General features: G+C 41.4%; 1 protein-coding gene across 1 annotated transcript in view; it reads left to right on the forward strand.

The window, feature by feature from the left end:
* The window catches only part of LOC126281793 (myrosinase 1-like), a 150,958-nt gene that overhangs the window by 53,866 nt on the left and 81,816 nt on the right, over window positions 1-15,276 (forward strand). Inside the window, exon 6 of the mRNA XM_049981005.1 lies at window positions 12,175-12,269. Coding sequence (XP_049836962.1) covers window positions 12,175-12,269 — 95 coding nt within the window. The remainder of the gene's footprint in view (window positions 1-12,174; window positions 12,270-15,276) is intronic.

Here is a 15,276-nt window from a genome sequence, read left to right on the forward strand (position 1 = left end):
AATAAAACTAGCCTGCTTTCTGAAGAAAAGTGTTGCATTACCTACTGGACGGCCCTCGTAAAGATACCAACTCTCAATGTCGAAAAGAATGTTTCTTTTCTCGATGTTACTGAAATAAAAACAAATTACACACAGATAAATGTATTTCGCGATATCGAAATCGTCCTTCTCGGAGCGGTGCGCAGAAATACACGCATCAAAAGTAGTATGGCGTCACCCAGGTTCCCAGATTTCTTGAAGATAGATGTTGACTGTGGATATTGTATCAAAAACACAGTCCCTTTGACTGTCCAGAGATGTCACTAAACACGCGGTAAGATGTACATTATCATATATGAGCAGCGCCTATCAGACGGAGGGCGTCCGACAGCCGATCAGTTCCAGTCATTCTACCAGGAAGGAGGTACACGGCTCGTGTTGTCTGTAGTTCAGCCATGCCTAGACGGTCAGTACCGCAGTTCGATAGCGTGTCCATTGTTACTTTGTGCCAGGAAGGGCTATCAACAAGGGATGTCCATGCGTCATGTTCTTCAGACATGGAGGAGACACAGAGAGACAGGAACTGTCGATGACATGTCTCGCTCAGGCCGCTCAGTCTTGAATCCAAATAATTCCTTGGACAACAGTGGTATAATTCTTCATTCACTTCCTTCTTACAGTTTTTTTTCAGTTTTGGGGTACAGCTTAGTAGAGAAAGCAATTATGTTTTCAGACAGAACTCGGTTCAAAATTACATTCACGAAAACAAAACCAGTCTGATACATATCGAGAGTTAACCACAGAATAATAGTAAAAAATGAATAACTAATGGAGTTTGATTCAGCATATTGCTGCTCAGCGAGTAACTTAAGTAGTTAATTAGTGTGAATATTTTTATGTATGAATCTTTATATCTTGGTCATAAAAGGAGATAATACAACAGACCGAGTCAAGTCGAAAATACACTGCTCTGTAATCCTCCCAGCTGCAATACGCAATGCATAATGCTGGCCCGCAACAAAAAAAAAAAAAAAGCAGAATACAGACTAGCTGTAATCGAAACAAAAATGCTTCACTAGATATTTGATCTGACAATTCATGATCATGTGGGCAATGACGAAATACGCAGGTCGGATGCAGTGGCACCTGTCGTTGAAAAGATGAGCAAAAGCTGTCTGGAGTGGTAGGGGCATGTACTTCGAGCAGACCACGATGCAATAGCAAATCTGGTAGCAAATGGCCCCTCGGGAGACCGAGATAGCGCTGGCTAGATATCCTCCATAAAGACCTCAAGACAGGGTGCAGCCCTTGATAATGTTGATATTCGTAGCTCTGTGGATTCCATCAGTAGTTTATTTTTTCATCAGAAAAACGGACTTCTTTTATTTGTACACACGTCCTTGAACTCACAACACCAATGCTTTACTTCCCCTTCCAGGCTCGATAAATATCGTACATTTCATGCTGAACTGTACAGCCTTATTATGGTCTTCAACATAGAGCAATAATATCAAAGTCCGCAAAATGCATGTAGTATGATTATTTTCGTAGTCGTTGTAAGTTGAAGGCTCAATTACAAAACAAAAGCAACACCAAGAAATTAATCTTCTCACATTCTGAGAGTCTATTTAGTGTACGGTGAAAGCACAAGCAGATGACCGCAGATACATTTTTCTAACTAACGTCACTAGTTCGAGAAAATGTATAATGATGTTACAGAAAATGTCGTCGCGCACCCATCACCAAGAGAATCGTTTTAAACCACCCAAGTACTACCTTAATACAGTCTCTGAAGAACAGATGGTCTTATTAATGACAAGGTGACATTGTGTTCATCATCCGTTCAGTTGATCATATAATTTTCCAACGGTTTGCTGTCTTCATTTACGCGTGACTTAACGTATTTTCCATGTAATTAACGTTTCGCTTATCACCCGAATTCCCAGTATTTATTTCCTTTTAGGAGAGCTCTCAATATCCACAATATGTTATCGTTTTTTTTTTTATCAACGTTATGCCCGATGATTCGACACGTAAAGTGTCTTATCGCTGCAGGGCGTGTGACTTATGATCACAAAAGCAAACACACTCTACAGCAGGGCTACCTTTTCGCCGTGCGGCGGAGGGTACCTTGAGTACCTCTATCGTTTCTCGCTTCTATTCCAGTCTATGCCTCTGTGTGGGCTTTAATCTCACAGATTTTATCCTCATGGTCTCTTCACGAGATATACGTAAAAGGGAGCAATATACTGCTTGACTCCTCGGTTGAAGATATGTTCTCGAAACTTCAACAAAAGCCCGTACCGAGCTACTGAGCGTCTCTCTTGCAGAGTCTTCCACTGGAGTATATCTATCATTTCCGTAACGCTTTCGCGATTACTAACTTTTGCTGTAACGAAGCGCGCTGGTCTCCATTGGATCTTCTCTATCTCTTCTATCAGACCTATCTGGTTCGAATCCCACACCGGTGAGCAGTTTTCAAGCAGTGGGGGAACAGGTGTACTGTAACCTACTTCCTTTGTTTCGGACTGCATTTCCTTAGGATTCTTCAACTGAATCTCAGTCTGGCATCTGCTTTACCGACGATTAATTTTATATGATTCCATTTTAAATCACTCCTAATGCCTATTCCCAGCTAATTTATGGAATTAACTGCTTCCGGTTGCTGACCTGCTATATTGTAGCTAAATGATAAAGGATCTTTCTTTCTATGTATTTGCAGCACATTACACTTGTCTACATTGAGATTAAATTGTCATTCCCTGCACCGTCGATTCGTTGCAGATCGTCCTGCATTTCAGTACAATTTTCCATTCTTACATCCTCTCGATATACAACAGCATCATCCGCAAAATGCCTCAGTGAACTTCCGATATTATCCACAAGGTCATTTGTATATATTGTGAATAGCAACGATCCTACGACATTCCCCTGCGGCACAACTTAAATCACTCTCACTTCGGAAGACTTCTCTCCATTGAGAATGACATGTTGCGTTCTGTTGTCTAGCAACTCTTCAATCACACAATTTGTCTGATAGTCCGTATGCCCTTACTTTGTTCATTAAACGTCTGTGGGGAACTGTGTCAAACACCTTGCGGAAGTCAAGAAACGGCATCTACCTCTGAACCCGTGTCTAAGGCCCTCTACGTCCCGTGGACGAATAGCGCGATCTGGGTTTCACACGATCATCTTTTTCGAAACCCATGCTGATTCCTACAGAGTAGATTTCTAGTCTTCAGAAAAATCATTATACTCGAACATAATACGTGTACAAAATACTACAACTGATCGACGTTAGAGATATAGGTCTATAGTTCTGCACATCTGTTCGACGTCCCTTCTTGAAAACGGGGATGACCTGTGCCCTTTTCCAATCTTTTGGAACGCTACGCTCTTCTAGAGACCTACGGTACACCGCTGCAAGTAGGGGAACAAGTTCCTTCGGTACTCTATGTAAAATCGAACTGGTATCCCATCAGGTCCAGCGGCCTTTCCTCTTTTGAGCGATTTTAATTGTATCTCTATCCCTCTGTCTCTATTTCGATATCTACCATTTTGTCATTGTGCGACAATCTAGAGAGGGAACTACAGTGCAGTCTTCCCCTGTGAAACAGCTTTGGAAAAAGACATTTAGTATTTCGGTCTTTAGTCTGTCATCCTCTGTTTCAGTACCATTTTGGTCACACATTTGGTTTTGATCCACATACCGCTTTGACGTAAGGCCAAAATTTCTTAGGATTTTCTGCCAAGTCTGTACATAGAACTTTACTTTCGAATTCATTGAACGCCTCTCGCATAGTCCTCTTCACACTACATTTCGTTTTGCGTGATCTTTGTTTGTCTGCAAGGCTTTGGCTATGTTTATATTTGCTGTGAAGTTTCCTTTGCTTCCGCAGCAATTTTTTTAACTCGGTTGTTGTACCACGGTCGCTCTTTTCCATCTCTTACGATCTTGCTTGGCACGTAGTCATCCAATGCGTATTGTACGATGGTTTTGAACTTTGTCCACTGATCCTCAACACTATCTGTACTTGAGATAAAACTTTTGTGTTGAGTCGTCAAGTACTCTGAAATCTGCTTTTTGGCCTTTTTGCTAAACAGAAAAATCTTCCTACCTTTTTTTAATATTTCTATTTACATCTGAAATCACCGATGCTGTAACCGCTTTATGATAGCTGATTCCCTGTTCCGCGTTAACTATTTCAAATAGTTCGGGTCTGTTTTTCGCCAGAAGGTCTAATATGTTATCGCCACGAGTCAGTTCTCTGTTTAACTGCCCAAGATAGTTTTAGATAATGCACTTAAACGTGTTTTTGGGGGTGTCCGGATTCTTTTGATCACTTAGTGCATCATTCGATGGAAAATAGAGCAGGATCTTCAGTTCTTTAATACTTTCCTTTTCTGGATCCAAGAGAACTCTACTATAAAGTAAACTGGCGGAACAAGTCCCTGGTGAGTCGCAAAAACCCAACTTGACAACATACCGGGCCGTGAATATTGAGGCTGTATTCAAGACGAAGTTAGTTATGTAATTCACAAAACTAGCGACGTATTCAAACGGTACAGTAGTTTCCGCTCTAGAAGCAGTAGGTTTCGCTGCTCGCTCGGACCGGGAAATAGAAACAGAGGCGGCTCCGCAGCCAATTTTATTACACGACGAGGCCGGCCGCGGGTGCAACAGAACCCATGTCGAAGGGTGGAAATAAATGTGTCAGGCTTAATAATACGTATTTATATGTGTCGTGTACTATGCATTTCTTGTACGTGGATGTGAATCTCCACATGAACTTTCCTAATTCTCCTCACACCTTTCCGTAAAGCGTGGCCAAATCTTTGATGGGGAGTAGTTCTGTAGTATAGTAGTGCCAACCTTACTCCTTGCTAGGGGATCAGAGAGACAGCAGAGGCAGGTAAAAGTCAAAGATTTTCCAGTGTCACAAGATTTGGGGTGGAGAGGTTGGTCACGGCCAAGAGGTTCGACCACCCCCTCCACCGGGGTCCAGGAAGACCTCCGGGTGCCCGCCATATTCTAGGAGTGTTACAGAAGACGGGTAAGTGAGCAGACGTGCCCTCAGTGCGTCGGTCTCAATGTTCACGCATGGAAGAGAGGTATTTGAATATTTGTACTAATTTTTTTTATTTCCAGTTTCTGATTGTGTAAGGAAATGAATGTGCTCGTTTAATTCCGGAAATTTGACCCCCTGTGTTAATGTATCTGGTCCCCAGTTTGCCCGTTATCCTCCTCACATAGTGGATGCCCCATGTAAAATATTGGGAGACTTTGGCGGTATACATTTGGCCAACGCAATTCCGTCTTACCCGTAGAAACGTGCGTGCAGATTAGTATATAATATACCCGAGCTATAAGTTGTAAAATTCTTATATCTGCAAACTGAAACAACTGCTGCTATCGCTGAAAGTCGAGTGATAATGTTTAAAATAAATAGGAAATCAACTGTCATCAAATCTTTAACATACCTTAAAAATCACAAAGAAGTCAAGTTAAAGGAATTTATTTAAAATAAAAGCTGTAGAATGCAGGGACCCACACATTAGCGTGTGAGCCCTCCATTTCCTTGCCTAGTATCGTACAGAAAGGACACGCTCTCTAGGTAGCGCTCTCAAGCTCCTCTCCCCAGTTATCCGTTGCGCATTTTTGATTCAAGGCTTGACATTAACTTTCATCTGGCGTCCCTAGGCAAGGAGGTATGACGGTAAACTTTCAGTATGCGTGTTCACGTATTACGCATGTCTGAGAAGACATCCTTCCCTTTAGTAGAACGACGAGCGTCGCCTCGCACCATGGAAAAGCAGAGGGGTTCTGCCCCAGTTTAGGATAGGTCTATGCAACAGACACATCTAACTCCTTTGGATACCGAGAACATTACCAGTGAGAGTAGAGGCAGCACTTGGAACTAGTTTCACATAATTCAGTTCGTAGTGATAGACGGGAAATCATCGAGTAGAACAGGTGTTGTATCTGGCGTTCCGCAAGGTAGTGTCGTAGGCAGCCTGCTGTTCGTGATTTACATAAATGATCTAGGTGATAATCTGAACAGCCTCCTTAGATTGTTTGCAGATGATGCTGTAATTTACCATCTAGTAAAATCATCAGACGATCAATTCCAATTACAATATGATCTGGAGAGAATTTCTGTATGGTGCGAAAAGCGGCAATTGGCACTAAACAAAGAAAAGTGCGAGGTTATCCAACTGGGTACTAATAGAAATCTGATAAATTTTGGGTACGGTAAATCCCACAAATCTAAGGGCTGTCAATTCTACTAAATACCTAGTAATTACAATAACGAGCAACTTAAAATGGAAAAACCACATAGATAATATTGTGGGGTAGGTGAAACAAAGACTGCGCTTTGTTGGCAGAACACTTAGAAGACGCGACAGACCCACTAAAGAGACAGCCTACATTACACTTGTCCGTCTTCTGTTGGAATATTGCTGCGCGATATGGGATCCTTACCAGGTGGGATTGACGGAGGACATCGAAAGAGTGCAGGGAAGGGCAGCTCGTTTCGCGTTATCGCACAGTAGGTGTGAGAGTGTCACTGGTATGATACGCGAGTTTGGGTGGCAGTCACTGAAACAAAAGCGTTTTTTTTGCGGCGAAATCTATTTACGAAATTTCAATCACCAACTTTCTCTTCTGAATGCGAAAATATTTTGTTGATACCCCCTACGTAGGGAGAAATGATCATCATAATAAAATAAGGCCAATCAGAACTCGAACGGAAAGATTTAGGTGTTCCTTTTTCCCACCTGCCATTCGAGAGTGGAATGGTAGAGAATTTGTATGAAAATGGTTCAATGAACCCTCTGCCGGGCACTAAAGAGTGAATTGCAGAGTAACCATGTAGATGTAGATGTAATCAGTGAGAAGAATGGAGAAAAATTCGAGGGCAAAAGTAAAGTGGTCAGTGTATTTGAGTTGCAACCAGCGAGAGGCGTAGTTCAAATCAAAACATAGTTGTACATGTTTAGTACGAGTATTTTCCATGATTTCCACAAATTTCTAAAGGGGAATGCGAAGCGTGACCCTTCGAAAAGAACTCGGACGAGTACTTTCTCCTGCCTTGGCAAATCAAGCTTCTGCTTGAAATTCCCATCCCAGTTAGCAAGCAAAAATGTTTAACATTAAACAATATAATTACGTTTTAGCTATAAGTATTCACCATTCATCCACTACTTGATTTCATTCGGAGGAAACAATTACGCATCACATTCTAATTTACTCGTGCTTCTCTCCTTTTTCTGCCCGTTAACTTTGGTTGGCTCTGTTATGTGATGACTTCGCCTTTTTCGTCATTTATCGGGATCAGATCAGCTGTACATGGCACAGTTTCTACAGACAAGTGAAAATAACGAGAAACATCTTCAGGCGAGTGGCATAGTATCTTCACAGCTCAAAATGAAAGCAGAGGCTCGCAGAACTGGCGCGCAAGGCCAGTGTTTCTAAAGTCGCATTTGTCACTTGCATTTTATCGAACAGAAAGGGTCATCATCATCATCATCATCGTCATCATTTAAGACTGATTATGCCTTTCAGCGTTCAGTCTGGAGCATAGCCCCCTTATAAAATTCTTCCACGATCCCCTATTCAGTACTAACATTGGTGCCTCTTCTGATGTTAAACCTATTACTTCAAAATCATTCTTAACGAATCCAGGTACCTTGTCATTGGTCTGCCCCGACTCCTCCTACCCTCTACTGCTGAACCCATGAGTCTCTTGGGTACCCTTGCTTCTCCCATGTGTGTAACATGACCCCACCATCTAAGCCTCTTCGCCCTGACTGCTACATCTATAGAGTTCATTCCCAGTTTTTCTTTGATTTCCTCATTGTGGACACCCTCCTGCCATTGTTCCCATCTACTAGTACCTGCAAACATCCTAGCTACTTTCATATCCGTAACCTCAACCTTGTTGATAAGGTAACCTGAATCCACCCAGATTTCGCTCCCATACAACAAAGTTGGTCGAAAGATTGAACGGTGCACAGATAACTTAGTCTTGGTACTGACTTCCTTCTTGCAGAAGAGAGTAGATCGTAGCTGAGCGCTCACTGCATTAGCTTTGCTACACCTCGCTTCCAGTTCTTTCACTATGTTGCCATCCTGTGAGAATATGCATCCTAAGTACTTGAAACCGTCCACCTGTCCTAACATTGTTCCTCCTATTTGGCACTCAATCCGTTTATATTTCTTTCCCACTGACATTACTTTTGTTTTGGAGATGCTAATCTTCATACCATAGTCCTTCCATTTCTGATCTAGCTCTGAAATATTACTTTGCAAATTTTCAATCGAATCTGCCATCACAACTAAGTCATCCGCATATGCAAGACTGCTTATTTTGTGTTCACATATCTTAATCTCACCCAGCCAGTCTATTGTTTTCAACATATGATTCATAAATAATATGAACAACAGTGGAGACAGGTTGCAGCCTTGTCTTACCCCTGAAACTACTCTGAACCATGAACTTAATTTACCGTCAACTCTAACTGTTGTCTGACTATCCATGTAAAGACCTTTATTTGATTGCAAAAGTTTGCCTCCTATTCCATAATCTCGAAGAAGAGACAATAACTTCCTCCTAGGAACCCGGTCATATGCCTTTTCTAGATCTATAAAACATAGATACAATTCCCTGTTCCACTCATAACACTTCTCCATTATTTGCCGTAAGCTAAAGATCTGGTCCTGACAACCTCTAAGAGGCCTAAACCCACACTGATTTTCATCCAACTGGTTCTCAACTAATACCCGCACTTTCCTTTCAACAATACCTGAGAAGATTTTACAGAAAGGGTTTATTTCATTAATTTTGTGATTAGCAAATCATTTTGATAGAAGAATAAATTTTTTGAAATCTGAGAAATAGGGATACAGGAATGTAGTACTGGTTATTCAAATCTTATGCAATTTCACAAAATAATATAGTAGAATCGAAATTTTTACCATCAATAAAGTTTCAAATTTAGTAATATTGAAGATAAAAACCGGTTCTGCCAAAAGTGGAGAAAAGGAGGTGTTAAAGTCAAGGGCTGTATCACCTGTGTAGCAATTCTGTGTAATATTTTCGTTGTCAGGTTAGACTGTTCACATAAATACACATTCCCCATTACAAACGACGTATGCACTTTCGCTTCCTGTTCCCTTGTCGACCCACACAATGCCTTTCACTCTAGAGTCACTTTCCCCAAAGGTACTGACCTTGTAAACTCCCGACTCGTGGCGGATAGGAGGTATGAAAGGTGGTTACATTTCCGTCGACTATGAAGTCATTTCAGACGAAGCATCCACTGTATCTTGGGTGAGGGGCGCTAGCTAAATTTTCAATATTACAGCGGTCAATATCGGTATTTGTAAATGCTCTAGATACTAACTTATATCTAAATTATATGACACATTTTGTAACGCATTGTCATTTAGTGTAACGTGCTGGTAGGTTCGCAGACGTAAAGGTCTCAATGTCTCCGCTATCTTTCCACAATAGGTGTGGTCCGCTTCGAGATAAAAGAGCTCTGTTAATTTAGTTCTCAAAAATGCTTTTATATGACGTGACTATGCCCACCGTGTCTCTTCTATATCACACAGTATGGCTTCAGTCAATCGCTTCCTCGTTAGAAGTGAATTTTTATTTTTCTTGCCGGATCGCCGCTAGCTTTGTTAATGCTGTTTGGCCACTTACCCACATTCTCGGCTGTGTTTATTTAAAAGGTGTTGTATTATTCTCAACTTATTCCTTTCTGTGCTGCAGCTGGGCCTTTTTTTGGTAATGTTAATCGGGGTTTCCCAATGCCATTAGCCAAGTGCACAGTCCGCCTCCAAACTGCATTCACTTTATCTCATTTACGTCGTTATAAGGGTAGATATTGTTTCGTTACTCGTTACATGTGACTATTACAATTGATTCCTGTTAACAATATAGAGTTATTTTCTGGGAATTTTATTCTGTATTGTAATTATGAAGCTCACGTAAGGTCCGAAAAATGTGGGTGCCTTACAATGTGAGCACGTATAAATAATTGTTTGCTTCGGCAAGTGTTGTAACTAACAAAAGCGTTTATTCTGCGTGGTGTTTAAGTGTAAAAGGCATGTTTCACACACAGCAATAAATGTTCATCATCACACAATTTATTTTAAACTAAACGAAGTAGTTAAAAACAAAAGAGGGAACTAATGATGCAAATAAATCTTAATTTTTCTTTTATACGGTGTATTAAATATGTAATGCGCAGAATGTTCCTAATGTTGCGGAAATTTTACTAAACAGAATATCAAAGAAACACCTTTCAGCAGTCTGATTTCCAAACTGTTACTTATTTGGGCTACCAGTTTATGCAAATTACTACGCCAAGGTCAGGACCCCTGACTGACGTGTAGGAAGACGCCAACCTTCGTTCCGGTCAAAATAGGGGCCAACATTAAAACACAGGTATCAGTAGTTTTCTGCTTCATCATCTGCCGACTGTCAGATAAACATGTACAAAGTGTACAATACCTAAAATTACTCCACAGGTGACAGATACTTGTATTACCCTAAACCTCCATTTCTCCACTTCTGAAAGCACAGATTTTTACCCAAAAATTAATATATTTGAAAAGTTATTAATGATAAAAACTTTCGATTCTACTATATTATTTTGTAAAATTGAAAAAAACTCTTTACTATCCCATTAAAAATATGATTTGGGAAGGAAATGCTAAGAATTTTTGCAATGGAGACGTGAGGTAAGAAATGAAAGAATCAACAAAATATGAAAAGAAAGCCACCTGAAAAAGTACAGCGTTATCAGCGGCAACAGTACAGCATGAAGATATCGCAGCAAAATTTTCATAGTTGTTGCATCTAACAATCCACAGCAATATCGATATGAGCATTATTTACCAAACGCCCTTCACAGTTGGTGGCAGCTTTCGCTGAAGAACTCCTCAACATGGAAATTTGTCGCTAAGTAATCGGTCATTCAACATAATCATGGTAGCAAAATCTAACTTCTTTCGAACATTTGTAATTGTGGTGTCCGTACTGTAAGACCTTCGGTACACACACCATCAGATTATTTGACTTGTTGCTCTAACGAAGTAGTCGAGTGCCAGCAATATGTCTCGTGGTCTTATCGTGGCGTGTTTATCTTCTGCCGTTAGGTCAGACGATACAAATGCCACTTGCACACTTAGTGTAGCAGATTGATGGTGACCAACTTTAAGCAGAACTTGATTAATTGTCACACACATTTATTAAAATAATAAAAAGCATAGACATTACATAACTTGATTCTGGATGCTGTTTACAATTGACAATCTGAAGTTCCTTTGGTCTTGGTACGTTAATCTTATTCTCAGATATCTCTGATACTTGACAAAGTGTCTATACATTTATCTCCATGGCCATGTACAGGAATGTGGTAATCTTATTAGGTGCAGACTGAAACTTGACTATAGACTGGTACAGACTAATGCAGACTGGTACAGATTAATGCAGACTGACTAATCGAAGGTCTGTACACTCGTTATAATACCTCGCGCGTTCAGGTATCACTGCACGAGTGTGATCTGCGAGGAGAAAAGCAATCTCATTGGCTGCGTTACAGATTAATATGCGGATCGGCGGAAGCAGAATTTGGTCTGTCTCTAAGGCAGTGAAGTGAGAAACTACTTTGATCAGAAGCTCTTCGAACAACATTGAACGGGACTGCGAGACGATGTCCTGCCTTCTTGAAATGACTATGCATAACTGAGGAGATGTCAAGTGATACCTGTACGCTGTTGCCGTACGACTGCAGCACTGTGCGGACTCATAAACTGAAGTAACTGTCTTTCCCGCGCTTGCGATCATGCCCACCCGTTCCCCTACATATTCCCTTGAGCACCACACAAATATGAACTTTATCTAATGGTGTAAGGTAAGAGTGACAAATGTTGGAGAGGCAACATATGTTTGTTAATTTATTAGTACTGGAGGAAACGACATGACATAATTACAAATAAATGTCCGTTTGTATCATGAAGAAGACTTGGGCGCCTACCACATGCATCCATATCACTAATGTAGACCGAAAATTAACTTCTAAGTAAAAGAGAAACTAGTAATAATAAAAATGAGGTCTTGGATTTTGTGGTGCACTAACTCTCACGAATTGCGCAACCTAAACACAGTCTTGTTTCAGGCACTATTGGGATCACCCTGAACAGTCAGGGCTACGAAGCCGCCACAAACTCTACAGCGGATGAGGAGGCAGTTGAGAGAAGCCTCCAGTTCCAGGTAATTTCCATAAATAAATTGATCAACGCAGGCGTAGAGATCTAATTGCAACACATCGTGTTAGCAAGAGTTCTCCTCACATTGAAAGATGCAAAAATATTCTGTGGATCTGCTACTGCTCCATCAACGAATTCAGTTCAGTCAAGCACTGTCATGGCGTGAGTATCATTGAAGGCTTGTAAAGTAATTGTGAAAACAATACGTACAATACTAAAACGGCTATTTCAAGTGGTTAAAGATACACTGAAGAGCCAAAGGAACTGGTGCACCTGCCTAATATCGTGTAGGGACTCCGCGAGCAGGCCGAAGTTCAGCAACACGTCGTGACACAGACTCGACTAGTGTCTGCAGCAATGCTGGAGGGAATTGACACCATGAATCCTGCAGGGCTGTCCATAAATTCATAAGAGTACGAGGTAGCTGTAATTTTCGCCCTCCTTCCTAATTCCAGCTGTTGTCCACAATAAGCAAAGTCTTCTATCAAAAATTTGAGAAGAGTGAAGATTACAACAAACTTTCTAGTTCACTTAGATTTTCCTGTAGAGTTGGCTTCAGTTCTTCGTGTTTACGGGACTGATTCTTGAAGCTGAAATTCTCACATTTTAGGTCCTCATGGTTGAGTTGACCTAAACAAATTTGAAGATTGTTATTGCTGAATCTTTTTGTTACGATAATTTACTTTGTCACATTTTAGTATATCACACAGTCCCTTGAATTTTCGCATTAACAAACCAAAATTACATTGTTCGTTCAAAATACAAAATTACGTCCGATCACGTCAGAGGCATGCTGACTACTACCTCACCAAGCCGAAACACAATATCACAAAGGATTTACAAGTTTTCTTGACAAATGAATTTCTATTGGTTTCGATTATTATTTCATTAATGAATCCAGAAACAAACATAGTAAACAGTTATGTTATGTTAACCGGGTACCAAGAAACGACGGAGAGGCTCCGTCCCCGCCTCAGCCGCAGTGGTCCACAACCCCACGACGACTTCCTCAGTCCAGCCCTCCGCCGCCCCACATCGAACCCAGGGTTATTGTGCGGTTCAGCCCCTGGTGGACCCCCTCCCCCCCCCCCCCCCAGGGAACGTCTCACACCAGACGAGTGTAACCCCTATGTTTGCGTGGTAGCGTAATGATGGTGCACGCGTACGTGGAGAACTTGTCTGCGCAGCAATCGCCGACATAGTGTAGCTGAGGCGGAATAAGGGGAACCAGCCCGCATTTGCCAAGGCAGATGGAAAACCGCGTAAAACCCATCCACAGACTGACCGGCTCACCGGACCTCGACACAAATCCGCCGGGCTGATTAGTGCCGAGGACCGGCGCTCCTTCCCGCCCGGAAAGTCGTGCGTTAGAGCGCACGATCAACCGGGGGAGGGGGGGGGGGGTAGTAAACAGATTGCGAAATTAATAATAGAAGTAATGAGTGTGCCAAATAATTCGTAATTTCAAATGTTTCTAAAAAAGTAATTTTAACTGTATATTCAGTGCTGGTGCTTATCGATTGTTACATCGAAAATAAACTAGTTCCTTTTCATAAATTTTAGCTTGAAATATATTATATATAAAATTGTGTGAAAGTTTTTACAAAATCCGCTGAAATAATATTGACCTGTCCAAAATTCGAAAAATAATACTGATATCGACAACTAATGTTGAGGAAAAGTAATGCTGAAGGAGGATGTCCCGTTACAGGGTGAAAATCGCTTTTGAACAGCACGTTGCAAGGCATCCCAGATATGATCAATAATATTCATGTCTGTGGAGTTCTGTGTCCAGCGGAAGTATCTTCTGGAACCACCTGTCGCAATTCTGGACGTGTCGCGTATCACAATGTCCTGCTGGAGTTTTCTGGAGTTTCCAAAGTCTGTCGGAATGCAGAATGGATACGAATGGATGAAGGTGATCAGACAGATGCTTACGTACGTGGCAGCTATCAGAGTCGTATCTAGACGTACCAGGGGTCGCATATCGCTCGAGCTTCTCACGCTTCACACCATTACCAAGCCTCCACCAGCTTGAACAGCCCCTGCTAACATGTAGGGTCCATGGATTCATGATGCTGTGTCCTTACCTGTAGACGTTCATCCGCTCGATACAATATGAAACGATACTCGTTCGACCAGTTAACTTGTTTCCCGTCATCAACAGTTCAATGTCGGCGTTGACGGGCCCAGGCGAGGCTTAAAACATAAAGGGCACACGCGTGAGCCTTCGACTCCGAAAGACGATATCGATGATGTTTCGTTGAATGGTTCGGACGCTGACACTTGGTTGAAGGCCCAGCATTGAAATGTGCAGCAATTTGTGGAAGGTTTGCACTTCTGTCACATTGAACGGTTCTCTTCAGTCGTTCTTGCTGGATCTTTTTTCGGCTGCAGCGATGTCGGACTTTTGATGTTTTACCGGATTCTTGATATTCATGGTTCTCTCGTACGGGAAAATCTCCACTTCATCGCTACCTCCTAGATGCTGTGTCCCATCGCTCCTGCACCGACTATAACACCTCGTTAAAACTCACTTAAATCTTGATAAAGTGCCACTGTAGCAGCAATAACCGATCTAACAACTACGCCAGGCACTTGTCTTATATAGATGTTGCCGGCCGCAGTTCTGTATTTGAATATGCATGCCATTACCAGTTTCTTTGGCGCTTCTCTGTAGGTATGACATAAGAACATTTCATGAGTTGCATGATAGAATTTTCAAGAAGATTTACTTACTTTAGGAAATATGAATTATTTCTGTGTTATTAAGAATTTTATTTAAATGACACGAGCAAAAAATATTTCTATTGTATTCGCTCTTGTTTGTGCATTTAAAGGCCTTCAGTAACTAACAGAACACTTACTTTAGCAGTCATGTACCGCTTATAATATTACATTTAATTATAATTCAAATGAGACCAGGGGATTATATAAATACACTCCTGGAAATGGAAAAAAGAACACATTGACACCGGTGTGTCAGACCCACCATACTTGCTCCGGACACT

Source organism: Schistocerca gregaria, chromosome 7 (assembly GCF_023897955.1).
Source record: "Schistocerca gregaria isolate iqSchGreg1 chromosome 7, iqSchGreg1.2, whole genome shotgun sequence".
NCBI lineage: Eukaryota > Metazoa > Arthropoda > Insecta > Orthoptera > Acrididae > Schistocerca > Schistocerca gregaria.